Genomic DNA, 22860 nt, shown 5'->3' with positions numbered 1-22860 from the left:
CAAAGGGACTGTAAATAATCTAGGGCCAGAAGATCCTAAGCTTTTGAAAATTATAGGTCCTTCTTCCCATACTTGGGAAGAAAATTTGTCAGAGAGTTAAAAAAAATAAAGCTTCAGAATGGCAGGTTAGCAGTGCAGGACTTCTCAAAAGGATTTAGTAAGCTTAATTTTATTTTTTTTAGCTTAATTTTAAATTGGGAAACCAAACATAATGGTCTTTCTGACCTCTTCCAAGCATCTGCTACATGTTCACTGAACTAGGAAAATAATTTAGGGTTTTTAGCTAATAATGTATACCAGAAAGTCCTGACACAGATTCTGAACTTTTATATTTGTCTATGTACTATTTTTTTTGTGGGGGGGAATAGGATCTCATTTTGTAGATCACACTGATAGAGAATTCATTGAGCAGTCTGGGATGGCCTTGAACTTGCAAGTCTGTCTCTACCTCCCAAGTCCTAGGTTTATAGGTATATACCTCTATGTCCATGCCAAACTTTTAAATATAATCTACTAGTATTAAACCTCTGGTGTTCAGACTGGAAATGGTACAAAACAGCATGAACTTTTAAAGGTATTTGTAGTGTGCAATTACTGAGGTGCTTTACCCCTACTCATGTTGGCTACCTGATTATCTCTCCCCAACCCCCAAAGAAAAGCATAAACATGCCCCAACATAAATTTCAAACTTTCAAAAAGGATACTGGCCAAGGTGTTCATTTTGCTGTGAATTGACTTCAGCATTCCTCTCTGAGAGGTCATATTTTCCTTTGTTGCCATAGCAATGCTTAAAAAAAAAAAGTAATTAAATTGGCATTTGAGAGACTGCCCTGAATGGATTCATCATAACCCTAAAAGTAAATAGAAAACTACAGTGAGCACTATTATCTCGATAAACACCAGCAGGAAAATGGGGGAATGGAGGAAATCACTCCCCGCCCACTTTCCCATTGCCCTTTATCTGAATGATCCACTACTACCAATGTATTTTCTGTTTTCTTCAAAATAACAAATTAAACAAGTCATTAACAGACAAATCATATTACAAAAGCATCTGCAAATAGTTTTAAAAGTAACCAGTTACCAAGATATTCTTAATCAGGAAAAACTGTTGAGAAGGAAGTTCAGACATAAACATAAAAATGGAAATACAGTATGTATTCATATACAATTGGCATTCAATTAATAAACAAATTGGGTTTTAAAATTCTACTTGAGAATCACTAAGCAGAATTTGGGACATTGATGCAGCAACATTATGCTGGGTTTCCAAGGAGCTGACAAAGATAATAGTTGCAATATGACTGTCAAAGAGGGGGAAACTTCAGGAAGGCAGTCTCTTTCATGTGACTATTCCAATGTCCTGTTTTAAAAAACATCTGAGTTAATGCCTTTTTTGTAACTCACATGCTACTGCTTGAACCTCTAATAGCTTGATCTACCCCAGATGCCAATGAACACATTTTTGGACAAGTGAAGCCTCAGAAAAAAAGATCATCAAGTATCTTGTTGAAATGAGATATGTGAGGGGGGGAGAGAAGAAGGGAGGAAGAGACGGAAGGAGTATGGGGGGGGAGAGTGGGAGAGAGGGAAAGAGAACTCTAAGCAAATGACAAATGACTCAAAATGTTAATTAAGACAGAAAAAAGAAACAACAGTATGTAAAGGACAATGAAAACATCTGAAGACATCCCACAAAGCCCATTTCCCCAGAGAACAAAAAGCTAAGAAGGCACAAAATAGTTTAGTGTGCTGTGGAGTTGCTTGGAGAAGTTGACCCAAGAGATAAGTATTTAATGGTCACTGCAGATAAGAAAAGAAATGAGAGCTGTTGACAGGCAAATAAGAGACATAGAAAGGGAAGAAGAAAAAGTAAGCAGAAGCAGGTGATGTGTTAAAGAAGCCCAGCAGGACAAGAAGATGATCAGGTCAAGGAAGGATGTGAGCAAGTTCTATTCAACTGGGGTGCAGGAGATGAGAAGCAGCTGGCAGTCCTGTAAGTAACCAAGTCACTGTAGAAAAACCATCTGGTCTCAAGAAGATCTCAGAGTTGCCGAGTGCTGGTGGCTCATGCCTATAATCTTAGCTACTCAGAAAACTGAGATCTGAGGATTGTGGTTCAAAAAGCCAGCCCTGGCAGGAAAGTCAATGAGACTCTTATCTCCAATAAACCACCAGAAAATTGGAAGTGGTGCTTTGGCTCAAGTGGTAGACCACTCGCCTTGAGCTGAAGAGCTCAGAGACAGCGCCCAGGCCCAGAATTCAAGTCCCACAACCACCACCATCAACAAAAAAGATCCCAGAGTCCAGGTCGGTCACCAGTGGGGAGCTGTCCAAATAGATGAGGGCTTGGATCAGTGGACACTCTCCTCTGTCCCCAGGGTATTGCTATAGCTTCGGCTAGCCTTGAATTTATGATCCTACCTCAGCCTAAAAAGTAGAAATGGGAATTGACAAAATTCTTTTTGAAATTTACATCAGTCAGTATCAGAATTCAAACCTATGAATCATATATTCCTCTGGTTTTAAAACTGGAACTATCACTATCTCCTGCATACGCTGACTCACAAATGGGTAGAAATTAAAAAATGAGCACTTTGCACTTGCATTCCTTTGAGAAATGGATATGATCATCATACATAAAGTTATTACCTTGTTGAAGATGCATGGTTTCCAAACCACATAAAATATATCTATCTAGACATACTTTCACATCTCATTCCATCATTTAAAGTTGAGCTAAGTGAAATCTAGACTATTATTTCAACGCTCAAATACTTAGAGGCACTATATAAGTTCCAAATAATATATAATGCTTTTAAAATAATAAATCATTGATGTGCTTATTGGAACTTCAACTTTCTTATACGATGTAAACTCATTTTCAACAACAGACAATACTAGTTACACATTTAAATCTAAATAAACTTTTAGTTCTTTTTAATAAATTGTTGTCAAAATCTATATTCAGTTGTACAATTTTTTTATATTCTTTTTTGGTATTGGGATTGAACCCAGGATGTTGCATTTGCTAGGCAAGTGCCTTGCCACTGAGCTACATCCCAACCCTCAAGTTGTACAATTTTTTAAAAATGTATCTCCAATATGAAAAGGTAAATTCTGACATGTGGAATATGACAAAACAATAATTTGAACTTATATTTTACTTTATTCATATACAGGTTAACATAACTAGCTTTATATTCAGTAAAATTTTACTTGTGATGCCTGTCATACTTGGAGACAAAGGATAATATTCAACTAAAAGGCCTTCCAGTAACGTTTTTTATTTTTAGTAAGTTAATAGTTTTTTTTTTTTTTTTTTTTGGGTCCAGTTGTGAGGCCTGAACTCTGGGCCTGGGCACTATCCCTCAGCTCTTCAGCTCAAGGCTACCACTTGAGCCACAGCACCACTTCTGGCTTTTTCTTTTTGCTTATGTGGTGCTGAGGAATAGAACCCAGGGCCTCACGCATGCAAGGCAAGCGCTCTACCACTGAGCCACCTTCCCAGCCCAAGTTAATAGTTCTTAAGTGTTCTTATTCCTTGAGGTACATCTAATTTTTTCATATTTATGAAATTTAATCATTAGAAATCCATTCAAATGTATGGAGAAGACAAAGAATAATTATTGCATTATAACTGGATATTGGATTGTAAAATTAGTCATTGTTTCCTGTCTTTGTACTTTCCTCATTGTTAATAACTTGATGTTTCAGGTCAAATATCCTAGTTTAAATCTAACCTCATGCTTATTATGAGAGCTTTCTTACTTTTAATTTTGGTATACTTGGGATTATCCAGAAAAGTGTACCGTTTATTGCAGACTTCAGTAATAAACTGTCCTAAGTTTCTAGTATTCTTAGTACATTACTTTAGTAGGGTATACATTAATAATTGATATAGATACATTTATTATCAAAGCTCATACTTTACCTAGATTTCATTTTTATTTAATGCCTTTTATCTGTTCCCAGGTCTCAATCCACTAGATGTTATGCCTCTTGTTTCTGACAGGTTCTAAGGTCTTCCTTGTTTTTGATGTCCTTGACAGTTTTGAGGACTGACCCAACTATATTGTGGACTGCCTCTTAGTTTGGGCTTTTATGATGTTCTTAACTGGAAGACCACAGACATAGTGTCATTCTGTCTACATCACATTACATCAAGTCTGCATACGGTGGACATGACTTGTTAGTAATAATGCTGACCCTGATCATTCCTTGGTCATCCATTGGTGGTGTCTTGTCAAGTTTATCAACTGCAAAGTCCTCTTTTCTCTAGTTTCCATTCTATACCAGGGGAAGCACAATGGCTGGGCATGGTGGCATGGAGTCATTCCAGTGACACAAGGAAGCACAAATAGAAGGACCCTTAACCATAAGGGAATGCAAAACAAAGTAACACCAAGAAAAATAACAATAAACGCTGGTGAGGATTGGATGGGACCCTTACTCGTGATTGTTGGGAATGTAAACTAGAATAACCACTATAAAAATCTGTAAGAAATCCCTCAAAAAACTAAAAGCAGATCCCGCTGGGCCTATATCTAAAGGAGAATACATCAATACACAGGAAAGACACTTGCATAGCCATGTTTATTGAAGCTCTGTTAAAAGCAGCCAAACTGCAGAATCACCTGAGGAATCCAACAACCAAGGAATAATGAAATTATGGTGTATATGTGTGCATACATATATACACACATGTATATATACACATATTATATACAGATAAATCATGGTATATATAATATATACCTATATATAGATGTGTATATATATGTATAAATATGGCACATACAGCATGGAATTACTCAGTCATGCAGAAAATTAAAGTTATGTTATTTGAAGGAAAATTGATGAATAGAGAATAAATACCCTGTTAAGTGAGATAAGCCAAGCTTTACCTCTTCCCCTTGTGCCCTCATTCTCTCATTCTTCCTTTCCCTCTTTCTTGGAATCAAACACAGGGCCTTGCAAGGGCTAGGCAAGTAAATATTCTAGCACCGAGTAACATCTGCAACCCCTTCTTTTTTTTTTTTTGGGTCCGGTTGTGGGGCCTGAACTCTGGGCCTGCACACTGTCCCTCAGCTCTTCAGCGCAAGGCTAGTGCTCTACCACTTGAGCCACAGCGCCACTTCCGGCTTTTTTCTTTTTTCTTATGTGGTACTGAGGAATCGAACCCAGGGCCTCATGCATGCAAGGCAAGAGCTCTACCACTGAGCCACCTTCCCAGCCTTTCTTTTAACATTACCTTTAATGTTCACAAAAATATTATAAGAGAAGCACATGTATGATCAATTTCATGACTTTAAACATATAAGAAAGTAGGGTGGAAATAAAAATTAAGATGGCTGCAGTTTGGTTAACAGGGAGTACAAATTTTCTGATGAAGAGATCACATTTCATGAACTGTAGTTTACCTCACAAACAAGTTACTCAAGCTTTAACTTTTAGATACAAAGTGATATTTGTAAAAAAAAAATGTCCTTATAAGATGTAAAATTGAATTTCTCTGTAGACTGCTTACTGAAAACTCCCTTACAATAACCCTTATCTTAATCATATATATGTATGTATATGTGTATATCTATATCTATATCAATGTATGAAGAGACTCTAAGCACCAATCTAAATTCATTCAATACAACTTATGTAGCTAAAACAGCCAATTAGAAACTGCTCAGGAAATTTTGGATATAGCTCAGTGATAGTGTGCTTGTCTAGCATGTGCAAAGTCCCAAACACTATCCCTGGCACCACAGATAAGCAAACAAAAAGTTCAAAACAAGTTACTTCATCGTATCCCACAGTTCTTCCCCTTGATGGAAACTTATTTAATGTCTAATTAAACTGTGTCACCAATTTGACAATCTATTTTGTACTGGAATAAAACTCTTTGCTTTTAATTTAACCTTATTTGTAAAGATTCCAAAAAGTTACAGTAATTTATCGAAGAACAAAAATTTAATAGGAGCATAATCAGATTTCTAACCAACCTCTACCCAAAAGCCTCAATTCTTTCTAGAAAATCGTAAATGTATTGATGGTTTAGAAAGAGCTCTGACTCTAGTAAGAGACACTTCAATAAGGGATTTGAATTTCCAATGTTCTTCATTAGTCACGTGGCTATATGTAAATTGCTCCTTTTTCATTTTGGAGATAGTGCCTAATGATTAATACCTATTTCATGAGTTACTGAGAAGACTAAATACAATAGTTCGAAGAGTGCTTTAGCACAGAATCAAGACCTATAGTAAGAAAATGAATGTTTTCACATACTACCCTCCACCTTTCCCAAAAACAAGGCTTTATATATTGAAAAACTGTAACACCCTAATAACTAGAAAATATTTTGGGCTCTCTTATAAATACATTACAATCAGCCGGGCGCCGGTGGCTCACACCTGTAATCCTAGCTACTCAAGAGGCTGAGATCTGAGGATCACGGTTCAAAGCCAGCCTGGGCAGGAAAGTCCGTGAGACTCTTATCTCCAATAAACCACTAGAAAACCGGAAGTGGCGCTGTGGCTAAAGCGGTAGAGTGCTCGCCTTGAGCTAAAGAGCACAGAGATAGTGCCCAAGCCCAGAGTTCAAGCCCCATGACCGACAAAAAATAAAAATTAAAAAAAAATACAATCTACTGAAACTCTTAAGGATGACTTGATTTTCACTCAAGGTAATCCAGCTAACTTAATCTATTCATTAAATGTGTGAAAAAATACAAAGAAAAACCCCATAAGTTTATCCTACCTTATTGTTTCTTCTATCAGACGATCTGAGCTGCAAACAAAAAGAAAATTCAAATCCTGGAATTATTATACAATACTTAACATTTATACTTAATTCCTTTACATTTATAACCATATCAGACATTTATGAGATAAATAAAAGATAATTTAAAGGATACTTGGATACCTACAGAAAATTCTGGACTCTGAAATTAATCTCTCCACATGAATATAATTTACATCTTGCTTTTATTTGGTTACTTAAATCTTTCCCCACAGAGGTACCTGATTATTAAAGTCAGAGCAGTTTTAATGACAACATAAAGAAATAAAAGTTCTTTAGTCTATATAGCTCAGAGTTGTCACCACCATCTACTCAAAACAAGAATTACAACTAACTTGTTGAGACAGGAGAGGCGAATACAGGAGTGATAACCTGTAAGTAGTAATTATTTACATTTTAAAGTTTCTTCCTTTTCTGGAGAGTGTTTTGGAAATCAAATTTCAGCTTGTTAAATTTTAGAATTGTACACCTTTAAGTGCCACACACTGGAGGAAAGAAAGAAACAAGCCATTTCAGGAGCATAAATTTGGTCAAAGTAAGCTTCTAGACATCTGGATTTACGTGGCACATTGCAAGATACATAGGAGGCAATTTCATTTTTCCCCTAACTACTTTTTCCCAAAAGAATCTCTAATTCTATCAAATAAGTTCAAATTATATTATCAAGTTAATGGGCTATAAAATCCAAGTTACTGCTTGCATTAAGGAACAAAGATAAGTATCATAAATACCTTGCATAAATTCTGTGATTAAGAATTTTAAATTTGTAAGATGTGACTGTTAAGATCCTAACTTGACCACTCATTAGTAGACAAGTTTCTCTGACTCAGTTTTCTCATCTATAAGCTAGCAATCTTAATAGAACCTACATGTTTAGAGAATTAAAGCAGTTTATCTATGTAATGATTACATCAGTCCCCAGCAATAGTAATCAGTAGGTATTCATTTGCTATTATTGTAGAATAGATTTTAAATCAAAGCATAGATAGTGGAATTCTAGCTGAATCCACTATTCTGGTGAAATCTATTGTTAAGTATTATTCTTTTAGTAAATGTGTACAGAAATGCCTTTGGAGGCTACTGGGTCAGAGAGGGGTAAAGAAATGAGGCAGTAGACCTTAAATGAGACAGAGAACCACAGATGAACAGCTATTAAGGTAAAGTGGCCACAAGGTCACAAAAGCCTGAGTGATTAGCTTAGGTTAATAGTGCCTTGTTCACAGTGGATGGACATAAAAATAAGACATTTTAAAATCCAGACAGTATAATAATAAAAAAAGTAATTCTATTGTTAAGTTCAACAAACTAGTTTTGTGCTAATGGTCTTATGGAAGATAAAACCAAAGAAACAAATTAAGTACAAAAGAGCAGATAAGCTATTAATTTGATACTTATGTTAAGAATAACGACAGCTAACACTGGCTTATGAGGAGCAATATCCTAAATGCCTATTTTAACTTAATCCTTCCAAAATTATCTGAGGTTGATTCTACCATTTTAATTTACAAAAAGAAAACTGTGATTTGGAACAGAAAGCTAACTTTTCCAAGAGGCCTATAGTTATTATCCAACAGAGCTAGGACTCAAACTCAAGCAGTCTGACTTAAGACACTTGGCTCTTGATATTTCAATAAATAGCAGTTGTTTTTCCCTTTTTTTCCCCTCAAAAATCACTCTGTTGTTCTCTATGTCTAGACTAGCTCTTATCTCTACTCCAGAAAGACTCAAAGAACAATCCTGTTATGAGGAGAAAATACTTATAAACCACATATATCTAACAAAGGACTAGGCACCTAGAATATGGCTAAAAACAACAACAACTAGAATACAGGTAAAAGACACGAAGTTCTAGAAGCCAGGTGCTGGTGGCTCACGCCTGTAATCCTAGCTACTCAGGAGACTGAGATCTGAGGATCACAGTTGAAAGCCAGCCCGCAGGAAAGTCTGTGAGACTCTTATCTCCAATAAACCTCTAGAAAACCGGAAGTGGTGCTGTGGCTCAAGTAGTAGAGTGTTAGCCTTGAGCTGAAGAGCTGAGGGACAGCGCCCAGGCCCAGAGTTCAGGCCCTACGACCGACCAAAAAAAAAAAGACACGAGATATTTCAGTGAAGATATGCAGATAGAAAATAAGCATATGGAAAGATGCTCGATATCATTAGTTATTAGAGAGATGCAAATTAAACTACAATGAGTTATCACCATACACCTACCAAATAGCTAAAACAAAAAAATAAGTAGGTTGGCAATGTATCTCAGTGGAAGAATGCCTGCCTATCACATAACGCCCTGGGTTTGACTCCCAGCACTGTAGGAATAAAAAAAAAAAAATTCCACCACCAAATATTGATGAAGATAGGGAAAAACTAGTTTCTTTTTTGTATTACTAGTGAGACTCCACTATGAAAAAGTTTTGCTGTTTCAATTCCTTAAAAGAGTAAACACACAACCACCAACAATCCTATCCTAGGCATTTATCTCAGAAATGAACTTAGGTTCACATAAAACCTATACACAGATGTTTACAACAACTTTATTTGTAATAGCAAAAACAAGAAACAATCCAGATGTCCTTTAATGGGTGGACTGTTAAACAAGACACACGGTCTATCCATGACACAGTACGACTCAGGAAGAGAGATGAGCTACTGATACATGCAATAACCCCACTGAATTTCCAGAGAATTACAGCAAGTGAAAAGTGCTACTCTTACTACTCTAAGCGATGAGGTAGGAAGACTGCTTAAGCCCAGGAGTTTGAGGTCAACCAGGGCAACAAAGCGAACCCCTATCTCAACAAAAAGAACAAAACAGTCAATCTTAAAAGTTTATTTGTGGTATATTTCACACATATATAGTATTACTGAAGTGCAATTATGACAGGAATGGTGGCTACATCAGTGGTTGTAAAGGGCTAATGCAGAGGGTAGAGGTATGAGGGACACATACTGTTTACTGAAGGGTATAACAAGGATCTTTGTGGTAACAGAAATGCTCTTTATTTTGATTATATTAACGTCAGTATACTGTTTGTGATACTGTATTTTAATTTTGCAAGTTGTTATCATTGGAGAAAACTGGTAAAGAATACATGGAATTCCTTGTATTATATCTTACAACTGTAAGCAATTAACAAAGAAGTTAAAAATTAAAAAAACAAAATGCTGGCCAAGCCAGGCGCTGGTGGCTCATGCTTATAATCCTAGCTACTCAGGAGGCTGAGATCTGAGGATCGTGGTTCAAAGCCACCCCAGGCAGGAAAAGTCTGTGAGACTCTCATCTCCAACTAATCACCAGAAAACTGGAAGTGGCACTGTGGCTTAAGTGGTAGAATGCTCACCATGAGCTGAAGAGTTGAGGGGACAGTGCCCCTCAACCCCAAACCACAACCAACCAAACAACAAAAAAAAAGTTGGCCAATTTGCCAAATGACAACCATAAAAAAAAAATCAATTTAGACTAAATACAAAGCTTTACACCTTAAGTATATACAACTTAAGCAGCAGCATTCAGAAAAACTGAAAAAGTGTTCTGTGGAAATATATTTCTAATTTAGTAAGTAATTTTCTACCTGAAAAGAAATGTAAAAATTAAAAAAGTATTTCACATTTTTACAAGATCTGAAGATAGATGATGGTAATTTTATAGCACAATCTGAATTGCAGTAAAACAGTGTTTTCTGGATTAACCTGAAAAGAAAAATAACCTAAGAAAAATTAAAGTTACAAAAAGTCCACCCTTTGGAAAAAAGTGTTTCTTCTTTTAAACCCTTATACCTTTTAGTCTGAAAATACACTGCAGAGCATATTTCAAAATACAATATATACCAGCCAATGTGCAGGAGTCATGCTCACAGATTGGACCTTCATTTTATATGAAGAAGATACTAACACTAGCTTAACCACACATGTGGCAAAGTAGTTATAGCTGTCACACACAAGGAATTTTAAGCAATCATTTTATAAAATTAAAGTCAACAAACTTGATTAACTACAGCAGAAACAGAAAGCTTAAGAAAGAATGTGGAGGGGTTGGGAAGTTGGCTCAGTGGTAGAGCACTTGTCTTGCATGCCTGAGGCCCTGGGTTCGATTCCTCAGCACCACATAAGCAAAAAGAAAAAAGCCAGAAGTGGCGCTGTGGCTCAAGTGGTAGGGCACTAGCCTTGAGCTGAAGAGCTGAGGGACAGTGCTCAGGCCCAGAGTTCAGGCCCCACAACTGGACCAAAAAAAAAAAAAAAGAAAGAATGTGGAATTTAGTTTCCATTTATTGTCTAGTAGACAAATGTACTGAAAATCCTGAACAATAAAAATTCTATGAAATACTAAGTGTTTTCTAATCAGTGTCTGAAGCCCTTAAAAAAATTCCCTCCTTTGCATATCACTTTTATAGTAACAATGGAGTTCTTAAAAAATTTCCTCATGTATCAATTACTAAAACTGATCAACTCATTATAATTTTTCTTACATCTTAGAACCTGGCTTCTGACCAAGGCTTGAGGATTTCGCTGTATAATTCACCCCATGGCTCAAAAGAGATAATATAAACAAAAGAATCTTGTACTCTGCAGAAGCCTACAGATACACAATCGATCTAGATCAAGGTTTTTTAATGCCTCACAGGCTCTCTTTGGAATCTCCTTCCCTAGTTCTCAACATAAATAACTTACACATTGCAAAGTTCAGTTCAAAAGTCATATGAAACATCCCCTATCCCACACAAACACACAGGCACAATCAATTCCTCTTTACTCTTCATCAATTCATCTAAAATATAATAAGCACTTAAGGTATTCTAGACATTGTTATTCACTGAAAGCAAAAAATCTTAAATGTCTTCCATATAATCTAACAGTATTTCTGAAAAAATACAGTATCTCATAGACCATCATACTTAATTGTTTACTATTTCTCTAACTGGAATGACTTCCCAGGGGTAGAGACTGAATCTGATGTATCTTGGATTCCCCAGTGTCTAGTATAATACCTAACACACATGAAACACTCATTAAATGCCTGGTGAATGAATACATGACTAACAAATACTTTTTTTTTTCTTCAGTATTTGGGTTTGAACTCAGAACTCTGCATTTGAGCCATGCTTCAACCCCAAAGTCTTCTTGTATTGATGAAGTATATACACCAGGGTTAACACTGGAATAGCCTTTGTAAATTTCCATGGAGGAAGGAAACATATTGTGTCATGTCACATCAGACCATATATCATATCACATAACACTACTGGGGAGACAAAAATGTCACATTACACCTCACTATGGCAGAATACTTTCTCCTCCAGTCTTATTAACAAAGTTAGGCACTAACTGAAGTAGACTTGATTTTGGTACTGAACTAAAGTGCAGTATTAAAGTTCCTAACTATGTCATTTTGCTTTACCAACTATTATGCTACCAGTTCTCATAAGCTAAAACTTCAGTTTTCTACTATATATAAATAATTCCTGGCATATATCTCAAAATCAGGCACAATGGTTCATACCTATTATTCCAGCTATTAGGGAGGTAGAAATTGAGAGGGTTGAAGTTCAAAGCCAGCCTAAACAAAAACTAAGACTTCATCTCAATCAATAAGCTATATACATGGTGATACATTTCTGTCAGCCTAGCTACGCGGGAGGTATAAATAGGAATGTAAGGATCCAAGGCTGGCCTGGGCAAAAACTTGAGACACTACCTGAAAAATACCTAAAACAAAAAGGGCTAGGTATGTGGCTTAAGTGGTAAGATTGCCTGCCTAGTAAGTAAAAGGCCAAATTCAAACAAAAGCACCATGGGGAAGAGAGGGGGAGAGGGAAGGAGGAAAAAGAAATGATGGATGCCAGACCAGTGGCTCATGCTTGTGCCTAGCTACTCAGGAGGCTGAGATCTGAGGATTGAGGTTCAAAGCCAGCCCAAGCAGGAAAGTCCGTGAGATTCTTATCTCCAATTAACCACCAGAAAACTGGAAGTGGCGCTGTGGCTCAAGTGGTAGCGTGCTAGCCTTGAACTGAAGAGCTCAGGGACAGTGCCCAGGGCCCAGAGTTCAACCCATGACCGACAAAAACAAAATCAAACAAACAAACAAAAAATAAAAGATGGCTGTATATTTCAAATCTATAGTTTGAAAAAGTTATAATTTCTTTCTTACACTTTCCAACTTCCAACTTTAGAACATTGCTGTCTGAGATCACTTCACTACCATTACCTTTATCATGTTCTTTTTTTCTTCTTGGAGTAATGTAATACAAAGAATATGTATGTCGTGTGTGTATAATTTCAAGGTAGTTACCATGGAGATAGTAAGAAGTATGGAGTAAGGTTGAAGCACAAATACTGCTGTCCAAATGGGAGTGAGGCTTACTTATTGGCCAGGCAATTTCCTCAACACCAGTTCCACAGCATAAAACATTCAAGACAATATCTCAACAAAACTACATGTCGTAAATCATAAGCATTCATAAAGAGTTGAGAAATCTAATGTAAATCTTTTACTGCAAAGAGTCTATAATTCCATTTATAGATATTAAGCCTGATTAGTATTTAATAGGAATCATACAATACCTATTAAACAATTACATATAAACATAGAAAAAACTTCTAAGGAAAAAACGCACTGCTTATAAAGGTCCTTTATATAGTCATGGTCCATTCACACAATTAGAATTTCATTATACTAAGAATAATCTTATGTTAAACAGTCAATAAATTAAAAATATAAAACTTTCAGCTAAGTCTTGTAATCTGTTGAGGAATAACTTGCTTTACATAAGAGTTGTACAACTGAAAATTTAACTGAAACAAATTACATTTTCAGAGTGCTTTATTATTCTAAAGTTACTTAATCCTATAGCCATTCACTCTCATAATCATACAACACAGGGGGACAGATATTATTCCATCTTAAAAATATGAAATATTTTTAAAATATGACAGAAGCCAGGTCACTTATTTTTAAAAGAAATGAAAAGTTACTGGTATTTTAATTCTCAGCAAAATCCATGTCATGCTTGGAAGTAATTAAGGTACATCAATCATTATGGTACTTTTAGAGTAGTTCATGAAAACATTTGTAGTCTTTACTTGTAAGTTTCTACTAAATGACCTATTCCTCATCCCAAGGTAAGCATGAATAAAACTAGGTTAAATGTAAAAAAACAAACAACCTATGCTAAACTGGTTCCTTAACACAATGAAAAGAAGCAACTCATAGGGAAGGCAGTGTGATGTGAGACAAATATGGAAATAGGTTAGGAAATTGTATTTAGTATGAGCTATGCTATTAAATAGTTATGAGACTGTGGCCTACATCCTGTATGAATCTTGTTTCCTCATCTGTAAATAAGAGATGCTTCCCAAAGACTATTACAATAATTTAAAAATTTAAAAGGAATTTCAAGTGGTGCTGTGGCTCAAGCAGTAGAGCACTCACCTTGAGCTGAAGAGCTGAGGGATAGCGCCCAAGCCCAGAGTTCAAGCCCCACGATTGACCAAAAAATTAAAAATAAATTAAATAAAAAATAAATAAATAAAAGGAACTTCATGGAGAATTTGTTTTGCAAAGCAAAAGGTAATTTGTTACAATAATCCCTACAATCATCAAAATTAGATTTCACATGCACAAGTGTTTGTGTATGTGTGTGCGTGTGTGCACATGCACACTTTGTGAACTGTAAATATTTGGTGAGTGAGTGAAGAAAACAGCTTTTCTACACTGGGGCTCTACATTGTTTGTCTATTGTTTCATAAAACAATTAGATATAAAATATCTATAGTTCAACAGGAACTGGAGATTCAATAATTCTAGTAATTAAGTCCTTATTCTTGAAGCTTATATTCAAGGAGAGTCAAATACTAAAAAATTAAAAAGAACAAGTTGTTATGGACTGTCAAAAATACTTAAGAGTGAACTTTTTTTGGGGGGGGTCTGGTCGTGGGGCCTGAACTCTGAGCTTGGCACTGTCCCTCAGCTCTTCAGCTCAAGGCTAGCGCTCTACCACTTGAGCCACAGCGCCACTTCCGGCTTTTTTCTTTTTGCTTATGTGGTGCTGGGGAATGGAACCCAGGGCCTCATGCATGCAAGGCAAGCGCTCTACCACTGAGCCACCTTCCCAGCCCCATTTAAGAGTGAATTTTTAAAAAGTGCTTTATTGCTGAGTACTGGTGGTTCATACCCGTAAGCCTAGCTACTCAAGAGGTTGAGAGCTGAGGATCACGGTTCAAAGCAAGCTTGAACAAGAAAGCCCATGAGACTCTTATCTCCAATTAGTGAACAAAAAAAGCTGGTAAGGGAGCTGTGGTTCAAGGTGGTAGAGTATTAAGCACTAGCCTTGAGTAGAAAAGCTCAGGGGCCGTGCTCAGTCTATGAGTACAAGCCCCAGGACCAGCACCTACTCTCTTCCCCAAGCACTGCCACCACCCCCCCAAAAAAAGTGCTTTGTTAAACAACAACAAGGGAGGATCTATTTGAGATGAGAGTTAGTTACCTTTGAGGAGGTAATAAATAAGCTTAGACCATAACGATATGAATGAACAAAGTAGATGGGAAGTAAGAGAAGAGTATTCTAAAGAGGTAAATGCACAGAGACTGAAAAGGGACAAGTTTAATGTGGTTGTGAAGGGAGACAGAGGCTAACATGGCTGGTATCTAGGAGACAAGAGGAGACTGAAATGGATGAAGCAATGAATTTAGGTATCCAGGCAGTAGGTTGATCAGGCAGAGCCCTACAGGCCCATAAAAAATTCATAATTCATTGGTGGAGGGAATAAAGAATGAAGGGAAGATTAAAGTAAAAGCACATTTCAATAAATACGTTAGAAAAAAAAGATTTTGCTTAGCCACAGTATTTATTTCTATGTCTATGGTTTGGGGTATAGGAGAGAGAGCAGTAAATTGAAATTGATACAACCAGTTGGCTGATAAGTTCCCTGGAGTCCTGAACATGTCTCATTCTCTTCTGGTAACAGACTGCAAATCTCCTTGCCACAGGATGGATTTCTGACTCAAGCTGAGCCAATTACAGTAAGCTATCTACTGGCCTAGGGATAAATCCACGTAGACTAACAGTCCTCTAAATACAAAAAATACAAAATCCTAAAATTTGTAATGTAAAAATCTTGCCACAAAGAAAATTCCAGGTTGAGAAAAATTCATTGGTAAATTATAACATGCATTTAGAAAGAAATAACATCAAGCCCACATAAACTCTGAGAAAATACAAGAAGATAATTCTCAACTCATTTAATGAAGCCAGGATTACACTTACACTAAAACCAGACAAAGATATCTCAAGTATAGAAAATACAGACTTCCCATAAGGATGAGGAAAATCCTTAACAGTAATATATACAGAAAATGTTAAATATATCACGATCAAGTGGGGTTTGTTCTAGGAATTAAAGACTGTTTAATGCATTACAGTTACAAAGGAGAAAAACAACTCATCCCCCACAGGTGAAAAAAAAAAAAAAAGAGATACGAAAAATTCAGCCTTATTCATGATAAAAGAATCTCATGGACTTTTTTCCTTGGGCTGGCTTCTAACTGTGATCCTCAGATTTCAGCCTCCTGAATAGCTAGGATTACAGGCATAAGTCACTGGCACCTGGCTGATAAAACAATTTTAACAAAATCCACCATCTAAAGACAATGGCCTCAACAGCAATAAACTTACCTAGCACCCAGATCTTAGTTTCTGAGTATATTGTCCAATACAAGGCAACAAGTTTCCCTAGAGAAGGGGTTAACTGCAGAATGGAGGCAGGAGAAATATAAGACAAGCTATGACCAGAAAGTAACTCAAAGAAGAGTGAAGTATGTCAAATGACAGAAGCCAACCTAAATGAGCTTCCAATAGCAAATATGAACATGGTGAACAAGAAAATAATTACAGTATTCCAGCTTACCTAGGAGGCCTTGAATTTAATCGCTACACACACACACACACACACAAATTATAGAGCTTAATTAAAATTCAGTTATCTATAAGTCTATGCTGATATAAATAACATGAATAAAATAAATGGTTAAAAAGCAGCTCTTTCTTACAGAATTACAATTGTTAAAAGAACCAATAAGAACAGTAAATCCACAGCAGGCAAACACCATAATGGAGAAAATTGGCCAAGAAATTTAGGTTATCAGTTTTTTTTTTTTTTTTTTTTTTGGTCCGGTCATGGGGCCTGAACTCTGGGCCTGGGCACTGTCCCTCAGCTCTTCAGCTCAAGGCTAGTGCTCTACCACTTGAGCCACAGCGCCACTTCCGGCTTTTTTTTTTCTTTTTGCTTATGTGGTGCTGAGGAATCGAACCCAGGGCCTCAGGCATGCAAGGCAAGCGCTCTACCACTGAGCCACCTTCCCAGCCCCAGGTTATCAGTTTTAATAAGACACATGAACATGCTCTGTGTCTTGATAAAATGCTCCAAGAAAGGCAATACTGGGTAGTTTTCTTTCCAAATTGGGTATTCTGGCAAACCACTTCCCAATTAAGGACTGTCTGATGTTTTCTCCTGACAAATTAAAGTCAGGAAGTTTTGTCATAAACTGGAGGGGACTAAGAAAGCATGATAACTAAGTGGAATATGGGAGTCTGAAGTGGATCTTGAAATATACAAAAGGACATTAATGGAAAACTTGTAAATAAAATGTAGTTTAGTTAGTATTTTGTGCCACTTTTAATTTGCTAGTTGATAATTGTACTGGAGTTGGAAAAGCTAACTTTTTAATGTTATTCTTATTTTGAAATAATTTTAGACCTACAGAAAAATTGTAAAAAGATTATTTTCATATATCCTTTGCCTAGCTTTTTAGGTAAATTATCACTTCTTTAGGTTTCTTTTGCCTGGTGGTTGTTTTTTTTTTGTTGGTCGTGGGGGCTGAACTCTGGGCCTGGGTACTGGCCCTCAGCTCTTAACTCAAGACTACCACTCTACTGCTTGAACCACAGCACCACTTCTGGTTTCTTCTGCTTATATGGTGCTGAGGAATCAAACCCAGGGCCTCATGTATGCAAGGCAAGCATTCTACCAGTGAGCTATCTTCCCAGCCCTGCCTGGTTATTAAACTTCAGTTTGCTTTTTATCTTTTGCTTTTCTCTCTGTCTCTCTATCCCTCTGTCTGTCTGTCTCTCTCTGGTGATATTGGGGATTGATAAATCTAGGGCATCATGCATATGAGGCAAGTACTCTACCATTAACCTATATCATCTGCCTAAACTAAGTTTTCTATGATGAAAATAATGGTTTAAGGATATAGCTCAATCCCAGAGTATGTGCCCAACATGTTCTAGGTCCTAAGCTTTTTCTACAGCACAGGGGTGGAAAGGTCAAAACCTCAGTGTTATTAAGGGTATCCAGTAGTGTTTCTGTATATGCTATTGCTGAGACACACTAAAGGGGAAATCTGATAATACTCTATCAAAAGCTTTTAAAATGAATATATTCTTCACTATTTATTTATTTATTTATTTGTCAGTTGTGGGGCCTGACCTCTGGGCCTGAGCACTGTCCCTCAGCTCTTCAGCTCAAGGCTAGAGCTCTACCACTTGAGCCATAGCGCCACTCCAGCTTTTTCTGCTTATGTGGTGCTGAGGAATCGAACCTAGGGCCTCAGCATGCAAGGCAAGCACTCTACCACTGGGCTATCTTCCCATCTTCCCAGCCTTTTTTTTTTTTTTTTTGTCGGTCATGGGGCTTGAACTCTGGGCCTGAACGCTGTCCCTCAGCTCTTCAGCTCAAGACAAGCGCTCTACCACTTGAACCACAGCGTCACTTTCGCTTTTCTGAGTGGTTTATTGTAGATAAGAGTCTCATGGACTTTCCTGCCCAAGCTGGCTTTGAACCATGATCCTCAGATCTCAGCCTTCTGAGTAGCTAGGATTACAGGTGTGAGCCACTGGCACCCAGCTTCATTTTTTTTTTTTTTTTTTTTTGTTGAAGGGTGGTGGTGCTATAGATTGAACTAGGGCCTTCAGTAATCTAGGTAAGCACTTGCCTATACCTCTGGCCACATAATGAATGTATTCTTTAATCTAATTCTGGGAATTTATTTTAAGAAAATAACTATGGATATATGTAGAATAGTAAAGATTGAAAATTATCTAAAAGGCCTATATTAGGGAAATGGCTACATGAATTATGGTTAATTTATATTATGAAACAAATGCATTTACATATTTAAAAATACAAAGAATATGGGAAAAGGCTAACAAAAATGTTACAGAATCTGTATTAATAAGTGATTTAAATTTTCTTTTTATGTTGCTGAAGTAGTCATACTTTTTTTTTTTCTTTTCCCATCTTGGGGCTTGAACTCAGGTCCAAGCACTGTCCCTGAGCTTCTTTTGCTAAGGGCTAGTAATCTACCACTTGAGCCACAGTGCTAATTGTGGTATTTTCTGTTTATGTGGTACTGAGGAATTGTACCCAGGGTTTCATGCACCTAGGCAAGCACTCTACCACTACACATTCCCAGCCCCTAGTCATACTTTTAAAAATAAGTATTATAAAGAACATCTATACCTTTTGTTATTTTAAATAAGTTAATTTTTGGGAAAAAAATCTCAGAGCACTTAGCAAATGAAATAAAACACTGAAAGCCAGAGGGTGCTTTTAATATTATTTTGTAAATATATAGCCAAAATCTTAATATAATTTAAGATTTTGGCTATATATTATATATATATATATATATATTACCTAGCAAGTATTGGTTGGTTGGTTATTTATTAATTTATGTATTTATTTATTGTGCCAGTCCTGGGGCTTAAACTCAGAGCTAGCATTCTACCATTAGAGCCATAGCTCTACTTGTGGATTTTTGATGGTTAATTGGAGACAATAGTCTCATGGACTTTCTGCCCAGACTGGCCTTGAACTATAATCTCAGATCTTAGCTCCTGAGTAGCTAGGATTACAGGTATGAACCACTGGTGCCCAGGTTTGTAATTTTTTTTTTTAAACACTGATTTTTTTTTTTCTGTTTTTTTTTTTTTTTTTTTTTTTTTTTTTTGCCAGTCCTGGGCTTGAACTCTAGGTCTGAGCGCTGTCCCTCAGCTCTTCAGCTCAAGGCTAGCACTCTACCACTTGAGCCACAGCGCCACTTCTGGCTTTTTCTGCTTATGTGGTGCTGAGGAATCGAACCCAGGGCCTCATGTATGCAAGGCAAGCACTCTGAGCCACCTTCCCAGCCCCTGATTTTTTTTTTTTTTTTTAATGTCTGTGTTCCAATATTGAGAGCCAAGGTGAAGACTTTGCTTTTAGTCTTAACAATTCTTGGAATTCATTAAATGGTCAAAATCCACTTAATTTCATCCTGACTCAGTTTTTCTTTGTACAGGATGAAGAAAAGCTTCCCCACAAGAATGTCTGTCTGTCTGTCTGTCTGTCTATCTATCTATCTGTGTGTATGTATATATACATACACACATATACAGTATATCAGTCGACTTTGTACTTTGATGAAACAAAAATGGAAACGTGAGCAAGGCAGTGGTAGTTCATACTTGTAATCCTAGCTACTCAGGAGGCTGATCTTTGAGAATCACAATTGGAGGCTAGTCTGGACAGGAAAGTTTGTGAGACTCTCATTTCCAATTAACTACCAAAAAGCTGGAATAGAACTGTGGCTCAAGTGGGAGAGTGAAAAAAGCTAAGAGAAGTGTCCAAGCTCTGAGTTCAAGCCCCAGAACCTGCACAGACACACAAAATATTGTTTTACAGGGCTGGGAAGATGGTTCCGTGGTAGAGTGCTTGCCTTGCATGCCTGAGGCCCTGGGTTCGATTCCTCAGCACCACATAAGCAAAAAGAAAAAAGCTGTAAGTGGCGCTGTGGCTCAAGTGGTAGAGCGCTAGCCTTGAGCTGAAGAGCTGAGGGACAGCGCCCAGGCCCAGAGTTCAGGCCCCACGACCAGACCCCCCCCCGCCAAAGAAAAATGTTTTACTTCTGTTTCCCACCATTTTTATAACCTTAAGCGAATTACTTAAGATACATGTACTTCAATTGCTTCCTTCCTTCCTTTGGTTAGTAGTGGGGCTTTAACTCAGGGCATGGACGCTGTCCCCGAGCTCTTTTGCTTAAGGCTAGCACTCTACCCCTTTGAGCCACAGCTCCATTTCTGGCTTTGTAGTGGTTAACTGGAGACACAAGTCCCACAGACTTTGCCACCCAGGCTAGTTTTGAACTGAAATCCTCAGATCTCAGCCTCCTGAATAGCTAGGATTACAGGCATGAGCCATCAGTGCCTGGTTCTAGTTTTTTTCCTATAAAACAAATATGAAATTCTATGCTTTCTTTTAATAATTAATAAATATAAAACTTCCTGCAAATTCTTTTAATAAAATATAATGCATAATGCGTTTTAAAGTAATGACATAAAGGATATTAGACATAAAGGATCATTCTGGTATACTATTTTCAACTTCAAATTATTCTTTCTAAAACTACTACATTTCTAACTGCTTCATTAGTCTTTCTTTTCTTTGAGAAATGGTTTTACTGTATTACTATATAATTCAAAGTAGCTTCAAACTTGTGATCCTGCTGCCTCAGCTTCTCAACTATAAGGATTACGGACATGTATTGCCACATCTGGCCACCTGGCAATAAATAATACAAACATAATACAATCTAATATTTATTTTGTACTTTTTGAATATTATATCCCTTAAACTACTCTGTACCTGTATTAATATAGTTGTGGATGTAATGCTTATTTTTTTTAAGTGTTCTTGATCAGATATAAAAACAACTACCAAAGCTGAAAATGACTAAAAACTAAACTCTAGGGAAGAGTGCCCCCTTGTGCCAATCAGTAACATTGGGCAAATTAAGAAAGAATAATTAGTTCCAACATTGCAAGTACAGGTTCCTAAAAAGACCTTCATTGAGCCAGGCGCTGGTGGCTCATGACTGTAGCTACTCTAGCTACTCAGGAGGCTGAGATCTGAAGATCATAGTTCAAAGCCAGCCTGGGCAGCAAAGTCCCTAAGACTCTTATCTCCAATAAACCACCAGAAAACCTGAAGTGGCACTGAGGCTCAAGTAGTACAGCGCTAGCCTTGAGCTGAAGAGCACAGGGACAGCGCCCAAGCCCAGAGTTCAAGCCACACGACCAAACAAACAAACAAAAAAAGACTTTCATTGGCTGATGGTATAGCTTTGTAGCAGAGCACTTATCTAACATGCATAAAATCTTGTATTCAATTCCCAGCACCACACACATTCACACATAAAAGATCTCCCTTTCTTTTCTCTTCCCTCCCTCTTCTCTCTTCTGTTTGTGCATGTGGTATGTATGTAGACAGGGTTTCAATATTACCCAGGCTGGTCTTAAACTTGTGGGTTAAAGCAATCCTTCTCAGAGCTGGGACTACAGAAATACACTATCTCACTCGGCTTTTTCTATGTTCTGATTTTAACAGCTGATATTTAAAGTGGAGACCTTTAAAAACAAGTGAATTGACAGTATCTTAAGTTCATATGACATAACTAGTTCATGAAATGCAGTAGTAAATATCAACATTATTCCTAACACTATCATGGGTACAAGTTAAATCAAATACTCATAGGCTAAGTTCAGAAATAAGTAATTTTCTGATCCTTAAGTTATACAAAAATAAAAGCAAGAAGATAAAACAAAGTAGTATGCTGTGGTTATAGCTCAGTGGCAGAGTATTTGTCTAACATGCATAAGGATGCTCAGTTTAATTTCCAGAAGCAGTCGAAACAAAACAAAGAAACAGTGACTTGTTTTAAAATACATACGTAAGTGCTTAGGTATTTTCTTCAGAAATGGCAGAAAAAGTTCTTTTTTAGATTTGATACACAGCCTACTTACCCTTTATAAAGCTTCTTAGTATGTTAGTAATAGAACACTCAAAACATAAATTAACAGTATAATTACTATTGTTATTACTAGTATAGTATACACAAAAGCATTGAGAGTGATAGTCTTACTAAAGAAATGTAACCCCTGTAATCTGCTCAAAGTCCTAATTGGCAGTAACTTTTGAGCTGGTTAAATTTATCTGTTAAAAAGCATGTAGAGTTGAGATTACGTCCCTCTTGAGATCTGT

At 36.9% G+C, this 22860-nt stretch overlaps 1 protein-coding gene across 3 annotated transcripts in view; it reads right to left on the bottom strand.

Annotated features, from left to right (window-relative positions):
• The window catches only part of Gosr1 (golgi SNAP receptor complex member 1), a 48816-nt gene that overhangs the window by 7387 nt on the left and 18569 nt on the right, over positions 1-22860 (bottom strand). For 2 of the 3 annotated variants that reach the window (XM_070027406.1, XM_070027407.1), the window contains exons 7-8: positions 6754-6783; positions 705-787 (exon numbers count right to left, since the gene is read on the bottom strand). In XM_070027406.1, the coding sequence (XP_069883507.1) occupies positions 705-787; positions 6754-6783 (113 nt within the window). The remainder of the gene's footprint in view (positions 1-704; positions 788-6753; positions 6784-22860) is intronic. The other variant, XM_070027408.1, reaches the window with a different exon arrangement.

Source organism: Dipodomys merriami, unplaced genomic scaffold, assembly GCF_024711535.1.
Source record: "Dipodomys merriami isolate MVZ:Mamm:240054 unplaced genomic scaffold, mDipMer1.0.p SCAF_19, whole genome shotgun sequence".
Classification (NCBI taxonomy): domain Eukaryota; kingdom Metazoa; phylum Chordata; class Mammalia; order Rodentia; family Heteromyidae; genus Dipodomys; species Dipodomys merriami.
This window is presented reverse-complemented; position numbering and strand designations above follow the sequence as displayed.